The 20,263-nt window shown below is 41.9% G+C and overlaps 1 protein-coding gene across 6 annotated transcripts in view; it reads right to left on the bottom strand.

Annotated features, from left to right (window-relative positions):
• TMEM241 (transmembrane protein 241) overlaps positions 1-18,866 on the bottom strand; it is a 54,875-nt gene extending 36,009 nt beyond the window's left edge. For 5 of the 6 annotated variants that reach the window (XR_007245395.1, XR_007245394.1, XR_007245393.1 and 2 more), the window contains exons 1-5: positions 18,708-18,866; positions 16,607-16,653; positions 15,249-15,326; positions 9,045-9,126; positions 1,741-1,818 (exon numbers count right to left, since the gene is read on the bottom strand). Coding sequence is in view for 3 of the 6 variants with exons in the window: in XM_048507221.1 (XP_048363178.1) it covers positions 1,741-1,818; positions 9,045-9,126; positions 15,249-15,326; positions 16,607-16,653; positions 18,708-18,779 (357 nt within the window). In the remaining 3 variants the exon portion in view is untranslated. The remainder of the gene's footprint in view (positions 1-1,740; positions 1,819-9,044; positions 9,127-15,248; positions 15,327-16,606; positions 16,654-18,707) is intronic. The other variant, XM_048507222.1, reaches the window with a different exon arrangement.
• Between the last annotated feature and the right edge of the window lie 1,397 nt (positions 18,867-20,263).

Raw genomic sequence — 20,263 nt, forward strand, 5'->3', positions numbered from 1 at the left:
GAAGTTAAGCAGGGTTGGCCCCTGGCTATTATTTGGATGGGAGATCTCCAAACAATACCTGGATCGTGATGTGGAAGCAGACAATGGCAAACTACCTCTGAACGTCTCTTGCTATGAAAACTCCACCAGAGATTGCCATAAGTCAGATGCGACTTGACAGTAAAAAAACCCCCCAACCTCTAGTTTGACCCTCAATTAAGTGTTCCTGTATAGATGGCAAGTCCTTTCAAGAAAGCTAAGATAAGCCATTCTCAGCACAGAGAACCAAAATCTTGGTAACCTTCTTTGTGTGCTGGGAATGATCTACACACAGTCTTCCTGATGCATGTATTTGTCATTTAGGTGAATCAGCTTTGGAATTCAAACAAAGGGTAGATGTTCATGCACACTAAAGCTGAAAAGATACATATTGCTCTATTCACACAAAATGATAAACATACTATTACAAGGATCATGTGTTGTGTACTCTCCTGGTATGCAAGGCAGGAATGCCAAAGGAGAAAGAATACACACACATCTATTTATTTATTTAAAATTGTCTAGACTGCATCTTCAGAGAACCTGATCAAAGCAACTTACAAAATAAAACATAGTAAAAACACAGCGGAGTAAAAGTTATTTGAAACCCAGTATTAAAATCCAGCCAGAGCATTAACATGTCATAGTACAATGAGCAGTTCTTTAAAAGTCTCATAAACAGTTTTCAGCTAAAAACAGACTATAAAATGTTAAAAGATTAATCGCTGAATTAAAAGCCTGATAGGCATGCCTTTTCAAAATGAGCAAGCCTGAAAATAATCCAGAAAATAGATTATTCAGTAACTATGGTGAATTCCGCACAACATACATATAATATCTTTAGGACATTAAAAAAAATCTGTTTTGGCATTTTGTGCTCCCACGGCAGGGAGAACACAAGCACTGCCAGCAAAAGTTGTCCCTTTTTCCCCGCCTGCTGCACGGAGCTCTTGGCAGTTTCACAGTGCTGCCTGCCATCTTGTGTGCTGCATAAGATTGTTTGCGAAGTTTCCCTGCAGATGTTTCCTCAGCTTGCATCCCATCCACATGCGATTTCCATGTAAAGAATAAAATGGATAAAGTTTGTTTTGTCTAGCAATCCTGCACACATGTTGTTTTTCCTTTTTTTGTTTTGAGAGGGATGTTTGTGAAGATACAGCGACACAAATATGCTCATATTGCAGCTTCTCTAATTGTGTTACAGTATCTTCGCAGATATCCCCCTCAAACCAAAAAGAAAAATGGCATATGTACAGGATTGCCGGGCAACACAAACTTTATTCATCTACTTTTCACAGTGAAAGTGCAAATGGATGAGCTGCAAGCAGAAGAAACCTCCATGGGGAATCTTTGAGGAGAATCTGCTACAACACACAAAATGGCAGGTGCAGAAATGAAAGGAAGACGTTTGGGTGGAATAAATACAGTGTTTCCTGACTGCTTGTATTCACTTAGCAGGCAAGAATTATCTTCAACCTGGGTTAGGGGAGAAAAGATAACTAGTTTTGCAATTTTTGAAAAACTTGGGTTGAGAGGAATATAATGGGCTGAACTGATTTTAGAGAAGAGCTGTGCGAAGTTCTTTCCCAAAATGCTTTTTATAACATCCTAAAGACATTATATTTGTGCTGTGCAAAATCCATCTATGAAAGCATAGTAGGCTGTTTACAAACTCCTTTTAGAGGCTGTTGCTTACATTCCAGGAAATTAGCATTACTGTACCTCTTTCTTCACAAGCATCTCGATTCCGCAGGTAATAATTTCTGAAGCATTATGCAAAGTAAGAAAAATAGGGATTGGCTGTCAGGGAAGAAAATGTGACCAACAAGATTAGCACTGTTTATTTTCTACAGTATTCATCTCTCTATACCAATACTAGAAAGCAGAAATTCCCAAACACACTAAAGAGGTTATGGCTCCATCTATCTTATGAATAGCTGTCACAGGGTTGGAGACATGAAATTTGTGGTGAAAAGTACAGAATTTGTCACAGAAACACATGCGCTTAGAGCCATCCCTAGAAGCAGCAACACAATTGATATAGCCTAACACTGAAATGCATATCACTAGAACTGAAAACTTATGAAGCTATTTCTTCTCCTGTTATTTATCATTTGAATCTCTTTTTTAATCCAATTCCTGCCAGTATAGTATTCTCTCTGCCCCAACAACCATGGGATGGTTCTCACTCCAAGCACAACAATAATTTATTAAAAGCTGGGTTTGTACATCTTGCTGAATGATTCAAGAAGAGTGTTAGCACTGGATGCAGAAACAACTGCACTTGGTTGACTAACTGCACTTGGTCATTGCTACCATCTTGCTTCAAGGTGGTGTACCAACAGAACAGGGGATGCTGACCCTACAACAGCAGCAGTAGCAAAAAAATACACTATATGGATAAAGTGTCCACAGAGAGGATGCATTAATTGGCAGAATTCTGGGTGACTCCCTCATGCCTTTTATGAATATTACTATTTTTAGTGGGGTTTCAGTAAAGCTGTCCTAGTGTTAGCCCATCGCTACTCATAATCACTCACTGTCTGATTTAATAGGGTTTATTTTCAAATAAGCATACACAGACTTACTGCTTTAGTCCACCATAAGATAGTACAAGCTATTAGTAGAGCTAAGCAGATTTTAAAGGCTGGGATGCCCATATGTCATAAGAAAAGAAAAACAGGACAAAAATTACATAATGTTGGGGAGCGTATTTCTTTTTTTACAAAAAATACCTTGGTTTATAAACATATTTAATTAACTGATTTTGGAAGGAATGCACCAATAAATGACATAGTATGTCATGTACTGTATTTACTCTCATTTACTATCTGCTGGATCCAGATGCTGGAAAGGCATTGAAGGGCTTGCAATGAAATGCCATGCTGTATATCACCAGAATCATCCATAATGCTCACACAGAAGATCTTGTACTCCTGTTTGATGCCTTCAAACTACTTGAGCTCTGGAATGTATACGATCCTCAGATCATGAAAGTTTATGATTCCACCCATTAAACACAATGAGCATAGGGTTGGATCCCACGGGACTGCTCTGCTAGTGATGGCACTTTCTTCAAGCACACCTTTTGCCAATGAAAGAAAAATTTCTGCCAGTGGAAGGATTTATCCATTTTACAGATGGAAAACACTGATGCAGAGAGTCTTAGGCGACCCCCAGGTTGAGAACCACTGCTTTAGGGAAACCTGAGTCTGAAGATCAGCTGTAATTCTAGGAGAATTCCAGATTCAACTCTGAGATTATTAACTCTCCCCACCAAAAACCATCCCCAGCAGATGCATTTGGAAAAGAAAAAAACTCTTTAAAAAGGATTACAGAAACCAATATAATGTATAGTTCTGCCATTCTCATTTGTTTTGTATAAAATACTAATATAAAAAGGAACATTTTAGTAGGAATTAATTAGATCTAAAAGCACAGTAGCTATGTAAAGCTCTTCTGAAACATTTGAGAACTTGAAGGAAATCATGTTGAGCGAGCAATGAAACAAGGCACGCAGTCAGAAGCTGTTGACCAGTTTTCCAAAAAACAAAGAAGAATTCCTAGCTCCACAACTGGGCAGTTTGCCACTTCGGCTGCTGAGTGAGAAAGTTTTTTTTAAAGCTCGTCTAACATGGGCCTCTTGAAGTACAGCACAATAATAGGAAACACTACAAATAATGCTGTCCCAAGAAAGCTGACACCAGAATTTACATTCTTCTTTTTCTGCAGCCAAGTTCACACACACATATGCACACACCCCTTCCCTTCCCTTATGCTATTGACTCTTCTTCGAGCCAAGAGATATGTGTTCTGCTGCCAACAACGGCTCCAGATTGCCCAGCTCAGCTAACCTTCAGCAGATGTTCATTGTCTGTGATGATATTTTTCAGTGGCTTTGGTCTTTACTAAAGGAAGCTCAATATCTTCGGCCAGCCAGCAAAAGCAAGTTCCCATCACCCCCATTCCAACATTTTTCTAATGCATCTAAGCCAGAGCTAGAAATTCTTTCAATTCCAACTTTAGAGTCATATAAGGAGAAATGGGAATTGGATGTTTGCATCCATGACTATCAAACACATACAATATTCCTCGGATCTTGTGGCATTGACATTCAATGCTACCCTTAGGTCATTAATACCCTTGAGGCATAGAGTTTGAGGCAAGTGGCCTGAAAGAGACAACCAAGTAAGCTGAAAGGAATTTGAACTCAGATCATTCAATCTACATAATTCTTTGGCCCTTGTGTTTACATTCTTGCCTAATTATTTACAGAATAATGTCTTTGTCTTGGATCCCAAATTTAGGCTGCTTTCATGCGCATTGTATAACACACTCTCAATACGCTATAACAGTGGTGGCGAACCTATGGCATGAATGCCAGAGGTGGCACTCAGAGCCCTCTCTGTGGGCATGCACAAACAGAATTGCCCCCCCCACACACACACACATCTAGGTTGGCCTGGGCTGCTGGGCTTGATTATTAGCATTAAACCTAAGACCTAGTTTTGGGGAGAATGTGTAGGTAACCCTGTTAAGCGCTGTTAAACCCCACTGATTTTCATGCGAAGAACAAAAGCGCAATCCTTTACCTGGGAGTAAGCTCGGTTGCTGGCAATGGGGCTTGCTTCTGACTAAACCCTCCTAGGGTCATGATTCACATGTTGGAAGAGTTGCACAGGGGCTTCAAAGCAAAGCCACTGACTACCACCAAGCTTACTCCCGAGTAACGCATGCCTCACAGCCAGTGGCATTCCTGCCTAGGGACAGGGGGTACCCTCTGTCCCCGGGCGCCCCCATTTGGTCACGTGGGGGGCGCCAACATTTCAGGGTCGTTTGTGTGTTTTTAAAGTTTTTAAGTGTTTTTTCACGTTCCTGCCTGCAGGGGGCGCATTTTTAAGGCTAGCGGCACCAAAATTTCAGGGTACCATCCAGAGACTGTCCTGATGATACCACCCAAGTTTGGTGATGTTTGGTTCAGGGGAAGAAAAGTTATGGACCCCCAAAGGGGGTGCCCCCATCCCCATTGTTTTCAATGGGAGCTAACCTGAGATGGGGGCTACCCATTTGAGGGACCATAACTTTGGTCCCCCTGAACCTAACTTCACCAAACTTGGGTGGCATCATAAGAATAGTTAACAGATGATACCCTGAAAATCTGGTGCCACTAACTTTAAAAATACACCCCTTCCAGGCACCCCAAGAAATTTGCCCAAGATTCTTTGTTTTGCAGTGACTTTGCTCCATTGTAGCCAATGGGGAATTTCTGAGTGTGTAGGCAGGCTGCACATTTTTGAAGATAGAGGCACCAGACTTTCAAGGTGGCTCCAGGAGGGCCTCCTGGTAATAGCATCCAAGTTTGGAGACCTTTGCTTCTGGGGGTTCAATTTTATGGCCCCTAAAAGGCTTATTTTGTTTCCCTGCTCCTGCACATGAAAGCCTGTGGGCTGAGTTCTCTCAGAACTTTCTCAACTCCCTCCCTCCGCCCACTCCAGAAGCAAAGCTCACCAAGCTTGGATGCTATTACTCAAGGCCTCTTGGAGCCACCTTGAAAGTCTGGTGCCTCTATCTTCAAAAATGTGCAGCCAGCGCTTACACACTCAGACATTCCCCAGAATCTGCCAGGCTCTTCAGCAAGTTCTGTGGTGGGAAAAATTACTTTTCCCACCATAGACTTCAATGGGACTTTCTGTTATGCCCAGATGGCTCTGTGGTAGAGGTTTCAACAGGAGGCACTGTGGTAGGGATCTTGCTCTGGGTGGGGGCATTTCCTGTAGCTGCTGATGTGAGTCTCCTGAAAGGAACCAGCCAAATTTGCTAAAATGTGTGTGGAAGAGGAAAATGCTGTGGGCACTGAGTTGAAGGTGAACCTGATGCCCACAGCATTCGGCCATCACAGGCAAACTTTAGCAAAGTTGGCTGGTTCCTTTCAGGAGACTCACACAAGCAGCCCTGCAGGAAATAAGTGCAGGGGCACTTATTTCCTGCAGGGCTGCTCATGTGAGTCCAGAGAAAGACCACTACCACAGTGCCTCCTGTTGAAACCTCTACCACAGAGCTGGGCATAACAGAAAGCCCCATTGAAGTCTATGGTGGGAAAAATATTTTTTCCCACCACAGAACTTGCTGAAAAGCCTGGCAGATTCTGGGGAATTTCTGAGTGTGTAAGCAGTGACCACACATTTTTGAAGATAGAGGCACCAGACTTTCAAGGTGGCTCCAGGAAGCCCTCCTGGTAATAGCATCCAGGCTTGTTGAGCTTTGCTTTTGGGAGTGGGTGGGGGCGCGAGCTGAGAAGTTCTGAGAGGAGAACTCAGCCACTTGAGCTTCATGTGCAGGAGCAGGGAAACAAAATAAGCCCTTTGGGGGCCCATAAAATTGGACCCTCAGAAGCAAAGGTCTCTAAGCCTGGATGCTATTATCAGGAGGCCCTCCTGGAGCCACCTTGAAAGTCTGGTGCCTCTATCTTCAAAAATGTGCAGTCTGCCTACACACTCAGAAATTCCCCATTGGCTACAATGGAGCAAAGTCACTGCAAAACAAAGAATCTTGGGCAAATTTCTTGGGGTGCCTGGAAGGGGTGTATTTTTAAAGCTAGTGACACCAAAATTTCAGGGTATCATCTGGTCACTATTCTTATGATGCCACCCAAGTTTGGTGAAGTTAGGTTCAGGGGGACCAAAGTTATGGTCCCTCAAATGGGTAGCCCCCATCTCAGGTCAGCTCCCATTGAAAACAATGGGGATGGGGGCATTCCATTTGGGCGTCCATAACTTTTCTTCCCCTGAACCAAACATCGCCAAACTCGGGTGGTATCATCAGGGCAGTCTCTGGATGATGCCCTGAAATCATGGTGCCGCTAGCCTTAAAAATGCGCTCCCTGCAGGCCGAAAAACACCAAAAATACCCCCCCAAAAAAGTCCAAATACCTTGCATTTGCATTTGTTCATATTTGGGCAGGACATAATCAGACAATTTTTGTCCGAATGTGCCCAAATTTGCCCAGATTCCAGCCGAATCTGCTATTTGTTTCATCTGAATCTCCAACCCTCAAAAGTGATGCTGTTTCAGGGTGGGGGAGAATCCGCTCCCAAACAGCATCACTTTCAATTTTGTTTTAACCGGGGACCCCAGATTCTCTTAAATCTAAAGGTAGATTTAAAAGAAGAATCTGAGCTCCCTAGTTTAAACACCACTGAAAGTGATGCTGTTTGGGGGCGGATTCCACTGGAGGTGTTTTGTGAGAGATGATGGTGACATTTGTTTGGTAAATGTTTAGCTGGGGGTGATTTGTGAGAGATTTACATGCTTAATACCCACTTGCACTGGCTTGGAGTTGTTTCTCAGGCTAACAACCTACCTCATAGGGTTGTTGTGATTAGGAAATTAGGAAAAGAGTTGGTGGGGAGAGAGCCATGTATGTTTTGCTGGGAGTGGGAGGTGTTTTGTGAGCTGGTACAAAAAATCATTGTTTGGTCATGGTGGGGGAGGGTGGCCACCAATATGCCGGGCCGGGGGGTGGGGGCCCCAAACTCAGGTTTTGTCCCTGGGCACCAGTTTGCCTAGGTACACCCCTGCTCAGAGCCAACCGTTTTTTCTAAACTAAAACCTCAGTATTCAGGTTAAATTGCCATGATGGCACTTTGCGATAAATAAGTGGGTTTGGGGTTGCAATTTGGGCACTCGGTCTCGAAAAGCTTCGCCATCACTGCGCTATAACAATTGTTCACAACTGGATTTCCCTGTATGAAACAGGAAAATCTAGTTGAAACAACTGCTACAATAAATTAAGAGTTTAGACAAGCTTCAGTTCACAATTCAACTGTTTAGCCATTGATTCACCATATTTCACCATTATTTACCAGATTTATCTCACATACAAGCAGAGCAGTAGATGGTTTCAGCATGGGAACAGGCTTGCATGGTTTCACCATTGCTGCTCTAGTTGCTAGTACTACACAGGGCAACAGGGTTTCCACATGGCCAGTTTCTACACAGTGCCCCCCCCCCCCTTTCCTCTGGCAGCAGCCTTCCCCGTCCTCTGGGGTTGTTTCAATTGTAAAAAAAAATAGTAATTTTGCACCATTACATTGATATGCCTTTAAAACAATAAGTGTAACAATTTATATGAATTCATTTTTTAAAAAAGTAAGTTCCTAGCTCCTTCTGGTGCAGAGATACAAGGTGCAAATCTCTACAATGTAAAAGGACTCATTTTCCTTTTTTATAATGAAACCTAAGAATTCAAAGAACATATTGTTGAATTGGATATAAATATAACATTACATTCTTTTTTTCAAACTGAAAAGTTCTCAGTGACCAGGAGAGGGGCGTGGCCACAGCCAAGGTTCCATGGGCAGGAAGCCATGATGAAACCTGCTATGAGGCCACTGAGCTACATCAGGAGTCCCATCAGCAATGGGAAGCCTAGCAAGCCTGTGCCTGTGCTGAGACCTCCTCACAGATCACACATAAGCTTAGATGAATGTTTGGCAGCATTTCTGTCAGCAGAGTCAGCGATAGCTCAGTAGAGAGAAAGAAAGGAGGTGCTGGGTTTGTGTGTTACTAGCCCTAGTCCTGCAAACACAGAAAACACAAACCCTCGCAATTTTTAGGCTGCCCCCCACAGTCCTTTCTCAATAGGGACACAGGAGCTCTTATGACAGAACATTAGATGATAATACTTTTCTGTCCTGCCTATCACCTTTCTTCCGTCGTTTAACTTATCTAAACATTTATGAGAGTCATTATTTATAACAAACTGTACAGTGTGATGCAAAATGCAGGAGACTTATAAGGGTCAAAACATTCAGTTCCAAGGCAGTGTTAACCCAACACATCTAAGTACCCATAGTGGAAAGTCCACATTTCCTTTTAATGGAACCACCTTTACCTTGAAGATACTTAAAATCACACACAAAATCAGCATCTATGAAGGTTAGGTCTTTATCCTTATATATTATTTGCAGCAAAACATTAGATGTGCAGGCCCAAAAAATGTTAGATTTGATTTGCATATATCTTACCAATTTTGATAATGCCCTGGAACCTGAGTAAATAATTCCCACAAAAAGTGCAGAAGCTGGAAGCCATGCAATGACTTCAGTCCTGTAAAAGATCAGTGGAGGATGCAGTCATAACTCTACCAGGCTGTGGTTATGCATGAATATCAAAAGCAGTCATGGCCGCTCCACATCACATTTCTCCCTCACTTCTTTCTACACAATAATTTTGGTCAGCTGTAAGTACAGAGAACATTGGGAGCTTTGCAAGATGTGCATCTCAGAGCTAAAGCAAGTATCACGTTGAGAGTTCTGCAATTATAGCTCTTAAACACTTATCTTAAAAAAATAGCAGGTGGATAGGTCCTGATTCATACTGAGATTGCAGTATGGAGGAAAGGGAATTAATATTCTCCCCCCCCCCCCCGATGCCATCTGCCGGACTTGAAACAGCAACACTGTGAACGGCTATGTGCCCCACAGACTGCTTGCATGTTTGCCTAAGCAAGACAAATAGCGGGTATGCAGAGCTGTTTCAGCATGGAGAAATGGCAAGTGGGGAGAAGGTTACAAGCTTTCTCTCTCTGCATCACAATTCTGATCTTAACCAGAGGCTAGCAGGCCTGTTTTTAATAAACTGAATTTATAAGAACTGAAATGCCAATGTCATATTTGAGTTGGTCCTTACTCTCATCACTATTGTGTTACAAATAAGGTCTCCTGCTCCAGACTAGGCAGTACCTGGAGTTTGTGGGGATGGAACCAGAGGATGGTGGGATCAGGGGAGAGGAAAAACTTCAGTGGGGTATAATGCCATAGATGCACTTTCCAAAGCAGCCAGGTGAACTAATCTCTGTCATCTGGAGATCAGCTGAATTAGCAGATCTCCCACTACCACCTGGAGGTTGGTAACCCTAGTTACAAATGTATTTGCCAGGGGTCTTCAAACTATGGCCCTCCAGATGTTCATGGACTACAATTCCCACCAGCTCCTGCCAGCATGGCCAAGTGGTAGGGCTCATGGGAATTGTAGTCTATGAACATCTGGAGGGCCATAGTTTGAAAACCCCTCGTATTTGCTATCAACAAATTTATGGTGGTTTGAGTACATAAATTTTCAAGAACTGTGAGTTTTGACTATTCAATGTCCTAGCTGCTTGACCTCCTCAGGAAGGTTGCTGCAATGGCAGGCCTAGAAAGATGTTTTAAAAACAGGAGTGAAATTAAGCTAGTAGAGGCCCGTATGACCTAAATAACCCAGACTGCCCTGATTTTGTAAGATCTCAGAAGCTAAGCAGGGTTGGCCCTGCCAAGCATTTGGATGGGAGACCTCCAAGCAATACCAGGACCATGTCATGGAAGCAGGCAATGGCAAACCATCCCCAATGTCTTGCCTTGAAAATCCTGCCAGGAGGTGACATAGATCAGATATGACTTGACAGCAGAATGGAGCATGCAAGTAGCCAAGATGTTACCTTTTCTTCCATTTTCTACCCCCTCTGCTCAAGAGAAATAGTATTCGCAAGAAATTCATGTTAATTTAGCCTGCACATAAGATGTAATATTGTGGTTTTCAAAAGAACATTTGGGCTATTTAGTGTCATTTTGTATTATATTACTATCATAAGAGAGTATCAGCTATTCCCATAGGATGAAAAAGATCCACATCTGATGACAATACACATTTGATTTCTCATCAGGTGCTTTGCTATGCACCTGATGAACAATTCAGAAAATTACAAAAATATACAGGAATTTCTTAGACTTCTTTATACTGTAATTAGCCCAAGTGGATGGTTATTTTTGTAGACTATTATAATACTTTTAAGGCCATTGGTTTTAATGGAAACTTGTCTGCATCAAATTGGCAATGACTGTGATTACCGCTTGTGTAACCTCAAATAAGTTGTTTGCTTAAGACAAGCAATACCACTTCAGTTGTAGCAACTTTGTAAAAATAAAGTCCTAAAGCTTGAGAACAAGATTTCAGTATGGAAAACAGAGATCACTAACCACAATGTGAAGCTTAAAGAATCTCAGAAATGCTCGCCTCTCCATTGCGGTTATACAAAATGCAATAGAAAAGGGCAGTAGAAGTGTTCCCATGATGCAAATACAGAATTCTATCCTGCCAAGAGGGATTTTTTTTACTAGTCCTAGAAAAGAATGTCTGACACATTAGGAAAAGCTTTGACAGCAGACAACAGTCTTGCATACCAACCCATACAATAGCCAGGCAAAGAGTTTTCTGTAATGACTGTCCCAAAGTTCCTGTGCAGGGTGAGTTCTAGGATCAAATCAGCCAAATGATTGCTTGTGGGGAGGTGGGACAGTGAGGAAATCCTGATGCACGGCAGGGGTTCAGTGTCTTCTCAGTCAATAGCTGTGCAGGAAGGACTGAGCATGGTTTCCTGGAGCCAACTGGCAGTGGCACAGAAAGGGGCTACAGGCATCCATTCTTTGGTGCAACAAAATTACCTTGAACCAGTCCTACCTGTCTGATATAATCTCTGGCAAACAAGGAGGAAGAATGTTACATTACCAGAGAGCAAGGATAAGTGTGTCAATCTGTATCTGCAAGGTATGCCTATACACTTCAACTGGATTAACAGTCATCTCCTTTTGCACAGGCTTTTAATTTGTGTTTATAGCACACTGGTTTATTTGCGTTACTTACTGTCCGTTTTCCTCACTGAGACTCATAATGGATTACACAATGTAAGTTAATACAATCAACACGATGAGACATGCAATAAACAATGCAATACATAAGAACATAAGAACATAAGAACTAGCCTGCTGGATCAGACCAGAGTCCATCTAGTCCAGCATTCGGCTACTCGCAGTGGCCCACCAGGTGCCTTTGGGAGCTCACATGCAGGAGGTGAAAGCAATGGCCTTCTGCTGCTGCTGCTGCTCCTGAGCACCTGGTCTGCTAAGGCATTTGCAATCTGAGATCAAGGAGGATCAAGATTGGTAGCCATAGATTGACTTCTCCTCCATAAATCTGTCCAAGCCCTTTTTAAAGCTATCCAGGTTAGTGGCCATCACCACCTCCTGTGGCAGCATATTCCAAAGACCAATCACACATTGTGTGAAGAAGTGTTTCCTTTTATTAGTCCTAATTCTTCCCCCCAGCATTTTCAATGAATGCCCCCTGATTTGATGCGGAAATCTGAAACCAAGCAGGAATCAGAAACAGAGCTGCAACTAGGCATAAGCATCAACGCAATATGTTCTGTCTCTGTTTTATGGATAGTTTTATGCTATTCAATGACTTGTCTTTAAATAATGTGATGCTGTTTTAATTTTATGGACACCTCAAAGAAGACTCTGAAGAGGCAGCAGAAAAACAGCCTAAACAAATACGCCTCCGCAAAGATAAGGTCAACCTCAGTATACATGTGAACAACCCCAGTGCAATCTAAACACAATTATGTCCTCCAAAGTCTACTGAAATGAATGAGATTAGGACTGCACTGACAGTCACTGCTTGATTCTTAGATAGGGCATAAAGTTCCGTCTACCAGGACTGTGGTGAACAAGCTGTAATCCTGCTTCTGGCTGATGGATCCAGCTGCAATCAGCTATGATTTCATAACCTCCATTTTCAATTAATTCCACATGCTCTACGCACAGCTCCCTTTGAAGATATTTCCGAAGCAACTGCCAAAACATCCAGCCCATTTACTGATGGGGTGGGAAACAGAGAGCATATTGTTCCTGTTCTGGCTTCACTGCATTTGGCTGCCTATTTGTTTCCAAGTCCATTTCAAAGTGTTTGATCTTTAAAGCCTGGATGGCCTTGGAGCCTGTCCTCCTATATGCTCCTCCGCATTCACTCAGCACTGAAATGATGCTTTGGCTTCCAATCATTTACTCAGGTGAAATCAGCAGGAACTGTCTCCATGTTAACATTAGTCTTGCTTAGACTGACATCTAGTGGAGTGAAGTTTCAAAAGAAAACAGTAACTACCACAGCCATAGTACAACACCATTTTAAACTGCATTTATCAAAAATGGTATTAGCAAGCTGTTTTTGTGTCACCACACAACAACATTTTGGGCAGTGTTTGTTACATATCATAGTTCTTGGATTTAGCACTGCTGTGGACAAAAATCAATTGGAGGGGGGATTTTTCCTTTACACATTTTTAGAAAATAATTTTGCATATTTCAAAGATCAGGGAGCATTCTGTTGCTAAGGATAGGAGCAGAGGGGACAAATGGGGACATCCATAATGGGGACATCTGGGGACAAATGTACCGGGCGCCCACCAGTGGAGGCGCAAAAAAATTTGGGCTCATTTCTAATTCTTTTGGTATTTTTAGTGTTTTTAATTTGTCGGACAGCAGGGGGCGCAGTTTTTAGGCTAGTGGCACCAAAATTTCAGGTTATTGTCAGGTGGCATGCCTGATGATACCAGCCAAGTTTGGTGAAGTTTGGTTCAGGGGGTCCAAAGTTATGGACCCCCAAAAGGGGTGTCCCCATCCTCCACTGTTTCCAATGGGAGGTAATGGTAGATGGGGATATCCTTTTGAGGGTCCATAGCTTTGGACCTCCTGAACCAAACTTCATAAACCTGGGCGGTTTCATCAGGAGAGTCTCCTGAAGATAGCCTAAAATTTTGGTACTGTTAGCTTAAGCATTGCTCCCCTGACATGCACCCTCAAATTTTCCCCAGGTTCTCTCTTTAAATCTACCTCCTTTGGAGTGGATTTAAAGGGAGAATCTGGGCTCCCTGGATTAAAAAAACATTGAAAGTATTGTTGAAGGCTTTCAAGACCAGATTCAACTGGTTGTTGTGGGTTTTACAGGCTGTGTGGCCGTGGTCTGGTAGATCTTGTTCCTAACGTTTCGCCAGAATCTGTGGCTGGCATCTTCAGAGGTGTATCACAGAGAGAAGTCTGTTATAAGAGAAGTCTGGACACAGTGTATAACAGATTTCTCTCTGTGATACACCTCTGAAGATACCAGCCACAGATGCAGGTGAAACATTAGGAACAAGATCGACCAGACCACGGCCACACAGCTCAGAAAACCCACAACAACCAACATTGAAAATGATGCTGTTTGGGGTGGGTGAGTGGAGAATCTATCCTGAGACAGCATCACTTTCAATGTTGTTTAAACTAGGGAGCCCTGGGTGTGTTCAGATTTGTGTGTTGGGGCATGTTCTATAATGTGATGGTGACTTTGAGATGACCTGGTACAAAAAATGTTGTTTGGTCGTGGTGGGGGAGGGTGGCCGCCCATATGGGGGGAGGCGCAAAATTCAGATTTTTGTCCTGGGCTCCATTTTCCCTAGCTACGCCTCTGGATAGAAGCACTCCCATTCTGCAATCATACCATTGGTTTCCTATAAGTTACCAAGTTCACTTCAAGGTATCAACTATCACATACAAAGCCCTTCATGGCTGCAGTCCTTCATTTCTGCAAGACCTATTCTCTCCCTATGCTCTGCCACAACAACTTTGATCATCTCAGAACAGCCTTTTGCAGATGTCACCTTGAAAACTGGCAAAATGCATAACCACCCATATTCATGCATACTTGTATCCCCCACCTTATGAAATGACCTGCCTGATGAGGTTAGGAAAGATCCCACTCTCCTGGCTTTCTGCAAACTATGCTTAATGGAATAATTAAAGAGGGATTTTTTTTAGAAGTAATAGGACAATATTGTAATGTAATAGTTCAGAAGGTTACATTAGGAAAGGAATAGAAACTGTGACCTATACTACAGTATTGTTACCAACTTTATAAATATCCTGTGACTACATATTTTCTGCACTACTTAATATGTTTAAATTCTTATGCTTTGTGTCAGCTGTTTTCAGATTTCTGTATCCACATCTTATTGCAATGTTTGTCCCATCTTGTTGACTGAATTTGACTTACATTATATAATCCAATCTGAGCCTCAGTAAGGTGGACTATAAATAACATATGTAATTTTAAAAAACCAATGGAAATTTGCCTTCATTTATTTCCTATAAAATATACAGATCTAATTATTATTATAAACTGTTTACTCCAATTACGACAGGTATTCAGAAAACTAGTAGTATTTCATTTCTCTTCCAAAACGTAAACTTCACAGATATGGCAGAAACAGTGATGGACAGCAGAGTCGGGTATCAGTGATAAATTAATTCATATCCCAGCAGATAGTAATCAGCATAATTCAACAACTCAAACTATTTTGTGTTGCAATTCTACTGTACCTTGAACTGCTGCTCATCTCAACCCAGCCCCACTTCCAGGAAATGTGCAACAGAAGTCCACCAACTAGTGTCTGCCATCTGCAATTGCAAACAAGATTTTTAAAATAATTTGCCCATGTAGAACCCAGTTAAGATTAGGACCACAGCCCTGGGATCAAGTTGATAGTTCAAGCATCACTACTACGGGTCTCTCAACATGAATAGGTTCCACAAAGGCATTATTTGCCTCAGAGGAGTAAATAGATGGAATGTATCAAACAGTTCTTTCCATGAACACATGGAGCTGCCTCATACTGATTCAGACCACTGGTCTATCAAGGCCAGTATTGTCTACTCTGACTGGCAGCAGCTTTCTAGGGTCTTGAATAAAGGGTTTTCACACCATCTGCTACCGGATCCTTTAAACTAGAGATACTGGGGATTGAACCTGGGGCCTTCTGCATGCCAAGCAGATGTTCTTCCTCTCAGCCAGTAAAGTGGGCTTTGAGTCGGGTTCAGATTCTTGGGCCACCACTGCTCCCCATGTAAGGCCAGAGGAGCCCCTATCTGCATTTCTTGTATATGTAATTCAAAAATAAATTATGGTTTGGGCGAAAGCATACATCCAATGTTCTTTGTTGCTTGAAAGCTGCTGTGAGTTGGTGACATGTAAATGACATATGAATTATTCTGAGTTCCTTGAAAGGATAGAGCAAAAATGTAACAGACAAACCAGTTAAGGGTCTTGGGGCCATGAATTCATTGCTCTCCCCATCTTGGTTTCATTCCACATCCTTTTTTTCCCTTTCAAGTCGCAATCATCTTATTGAGACCCTGTAGGATTTTCAAGGCAAGAGACTGACAACAGATGGTTGCCATTGCCTGCTTCCACATCACTACCCTGGTATTCCTTGGTGGTTTCCCATAGAAATACTAATGAAGGTTGACCCTGCTTAGCTTCCAAGACTGACAAAATTGGGCTAGCCTGGGAGAGCAATAATACCGGAATGGCTAAGACTTGGGTGGGAGGCAAGAGAAGCATCCACAGAATGTACTAAATAATAAACAGACCAAAAAAAAAACACTGTGGGGGTGTGGGACGACAAAAGAAACACACATTGGGACTTCTAAGAGATGGTCTTTTAAAAAATATTCATCATGTGAAGGCAGAAAGGTTCTCAACCCTCAATTTACAATCTTCTTTATGATATCTCCTATCTAATCTAACCAATACCATTGTCTGTGAGATTTCTCGAGAAGGAAAAACAGACACATTAGCTAACATAAAGATGTTTAAGATAAAGATTTTATATTTGTCACTGCTTTATATTGTTACATAGGGTTTAGAATCATATTGGAGAAAATGTGTTTGTACTTACCCTTGAAAAAGGGTAGGGTAGGTGAATTTCAAGACAGACAAGACATACTGGAAAACAAATGCTAAATTAGTCATTATGCAGTAACAGTGCAAGCAAAATAAGAAATGTTTACAGAAATCATAAGCATGACTGTTCAGTGTAAGCATTCTAGGCATGAAGACATGCTAGTCTCAGTACACACTCGAGGGAAGGGGGAGTTTTTAATATTATGATTTCTGCAATATATTTTTAAAACTTGTGGAGATGGGCCCCCAAACTGCTATGAAACAAATGACTGTAATGTTGGAATGGCATGTGACTACAAAACATAGGAATGTGGAGAAAATCCAAACATGCATCAGATAAGCTTTTTTACTGCATGAAAAATACATCACCTGGTACAACAGTTTCTGCTGTCCTCAAATTACAAAACTTTTTAAGCTTAATTCCATATAATGTCTTAAAAATATAAACTTAAAATGTTAAAAGCACAAAAGTTGCCATAAACCACCACCACAGAACAGGCCATGTCTCTTGTCACCCAGCTAAGCTAGAGGCCTCTGAAGATGAATCTCAAAGAAGGGGGAGGTTCATAAAGAAATAAGTAGTTGTGACTTTATCCTCCACCACTTTGGTGGTAAGGAGTTAACCAAACAGCTATTCTGCAAAACTGAGAACCACAAAAATGCTGTCCTAAGAAGAGTAACACCCTTCTTAAGTCCATTGATTTCAGTGGATTTAGAAGGGTGTCACTAATTTAGGAGGGCTCATTAAGGCTTCTGTTCTAAGAATGCTGAAAGTAAGTCCCATGGAATAAAGGACCCTGACTTTATTTGAATAAAATGAAACTTGCTTCCAAATAGACAGGTTTGGGATTGCTTCCTAAAAGTGCGAGCCAGCTAGCCAGCCTCAAAAGATGTACAGCTTTGCTTGCTTTGTGACAGAGCTGCAGGAATGGCCTTGACCTTGTGCAGTAGTTATGAACTGATTGCTTGTGATATTCAAAACAGATGCTAAGAAATAGTTTGTTATCAAATTGTTGGATTCTACTGATTTGGTTCCATCTGTTTCTGCATTCCTATAATCTGATTTTCTAAAGGGTAGTGTAAGATTTCACTGCTCTGTTCTTTGAATGACACAAAGGCTGGAATGGATTAATATGCCACTTGTTACAGAAGTGGAAACAAAATAATTTTAATCTTGTGTTAAACAGTCATTAGGATCACATCAGGAAGAATCAAGGACCAGAGCCAAAGCAGTTTAAATTGACGATGTGGAAGTGTTCTTTTGATCGAACTTTATATCTTAAGACTCGATGTCCAGTCCAATTTAACAAAAAAGACTACTTCAAACTGTTGCAATTTGAAGCAAATTACAGGTTTTAACTTGTTTTATCTCTTGAGAGTGTAATGTTTTATTGAATGTATATTCTTCTGGCAGCTTATACAAGATCAGACAATGCTACAGCTTCAAAACCAAACAGCATCCCCAAATACTCTTGGTCTAAGAAAACATTTATAATGAAATTAACTTTGTCTCACTTTCCAGCCTGTGAAATTTTCCAGTGTTTAATGATAATAATTTAACAGTACCCTTTACTCATTGAAATACTGTATAGCTCTTCTCCTCTCAAAATGACCTTCTGGTTATTCTAAGTCATCACTTTGAGTTTTGCAATTATTCCCACAGCCCTAGTAAGTGTTTTTACCATGTTCAGTATCCTAGTTCAACAACAACCCATGTCTTGGCCACATGAAACAAAAGGCTCAGTCCAGACTGTCTCTCGAAGAGCTCTGTAAGTGATTAGCAGTGCAGACTTATTTGCTTCTGCCATTCTAAGCAGACATGCGACTGAATCAAAGGCAAGCCGGGCTTGAGAATAGGTTGAATGGAGGCATGGTTCCGTTTTACTTTTCTCTGAGAAAGGATTTACTGAGATCTCAAAAAGGAACAGAAAGTCAATAAACAGCAGCCTAAACTGCCTGGCCAAGAAACATTAGCGGAAGTAGTTTCTAAGTCTTGGACTACTTAAAGCCCAGCGAATCACAAGTGCATATAAAACTAGATGCAAACATTGGCCAATTCAATTAACTGGAATAGCTGATAGTTCCCTCATCCTCACCTTGTTGGTGAAACATGAAGTCAAGTAGAGTAAACAGAAGGTGAGACCGACTGAAGGTCTCTTTAAAGGCATCTGTTAAAGCATGAGAGCAGCAATGTTAAGGCACTTTCCTCCTGCCGCTTGCCCAAGAACCGATCACTTTACCGCGGCTGCCATGATACGGACACGTTGCTTTTATGTGTGCTCCAATAAGCACAAGGAAAGTGTTTGAGGAACTGCCTTCTTAAAGGGGCAGCGTTCTTGCCCGAAAGAAGGGGAAAGCCAGCAGAGCCTGTCCCCTTTGGTCTTGCAAGATCCGATTTAGAAAGAGCGCGCGGGTGTTGTTGTTTTTTGCCTTTGTGCGCTTCTTTCCCAGGAAACAGAAACGTTACAGATAAGGAATTTGGTCGCTCATCCCTACTTGATACATATTCAAATATGACAATTTAGCAATCGTTTTGAGTGTATGGAGATACGCAAGTTCCACGTGTTTTGGTCTATTAGCAAAGTTTCCGTCTCTTTGGTATTTTTCATGATGCACTGTAAATGAACTAACAATCTAACACAACTACGTAGGTGAACCAACAAATATTGTGTCACATCTTTGTTTATTTGATTGATTGATTGATTGATTGATTGATTGATTGATTGATTGATTGATTGATTGATTGATTGATTGATTGGCTTCCATTCCCCATGGCAGGGTCAAGGTGGCTTATAGTGAATATATAGATTGAAACATCAGTGCTTGGTATCATCCCGATGGTGCTAAAATTGAGAGAATTGAGAGAATAGCAAAAACTAATTGAGAGAATAGCAAAAATAAAGGGAAGGAAGTAAGGGTGTAGGAAAAAGGACAGGGAGGCCAGGTCTGTTGGAAACACCATTGCTTTCCTCAATCATAGGCCTGGTGGATTGAGCCCTGCAGAACTGTAAAAGCTCCTGCAGAGATCTTCTCTCATTCGACAGCGTTCCACCAGGCTGAGACCAGAGCTGAAAACACTCTGGTCCTGGTCGAACGTAGCTGAACACTTTTTGGGCTAGGGACCACCAGCAAGTTGTTGTCAATAGAGCAGAATGCTCTCTTAGGGGTATATGTGGAGAGATGGTTCCATAAATATGAGGGCCCCAGACTGCTCAGCAGTGGTGTAACTAGGCAAACTGGAGCCCTGGGCAAACCCTGAGTTTGATGCCCCCCAGGCGCGTGCCCGGTGCAATGCGCGCGTCCCCGGTCCCCTTGTAGCTATGCCCAGTGGCGTATCTAGGCAAACTGGAGTTTGGCGCCCCCCCCCCATGGGCAGCTGGCCACCACACTGTGACCAAGCAATGATTTTTTATACCAGGTCATTTCAAAGTCACCATCACATTATAGAACATGCCCCAACTCACAAATCTGAACACAGCAATAGGCCATGCCACACAGCAGAAATAATTTTTTTGAAAACATTTTCAAAATGCTTTCAAAATGGTTTATTACTGCTATGAAAATATGTTATGGTGTGGTATTCAGTCCCCCCAGTTGGGGGAAACAGCATCACTTTCAATGTTATTTAAACTGGGAACTCCAGATTCTCCCT

The sequence above is a fragment of the Sphaerodactylus townsendi genome, linkage group LG09 (assembly GCF_021028975.2).
Source record: "Sphaerodactylus townsendi isolate TG3544 linkage group LG09, MPM_Stown_v2.3, whole genome shotgun sequence".
Taxonomy (NCBI): domain Eukaryota; kingdom Metazoa; phylum Chordata; class Lepidosauria; order Squamata; family Sphaerodactylidae; genus Sphaerodactylus; species Sphaerodactylus townsendi.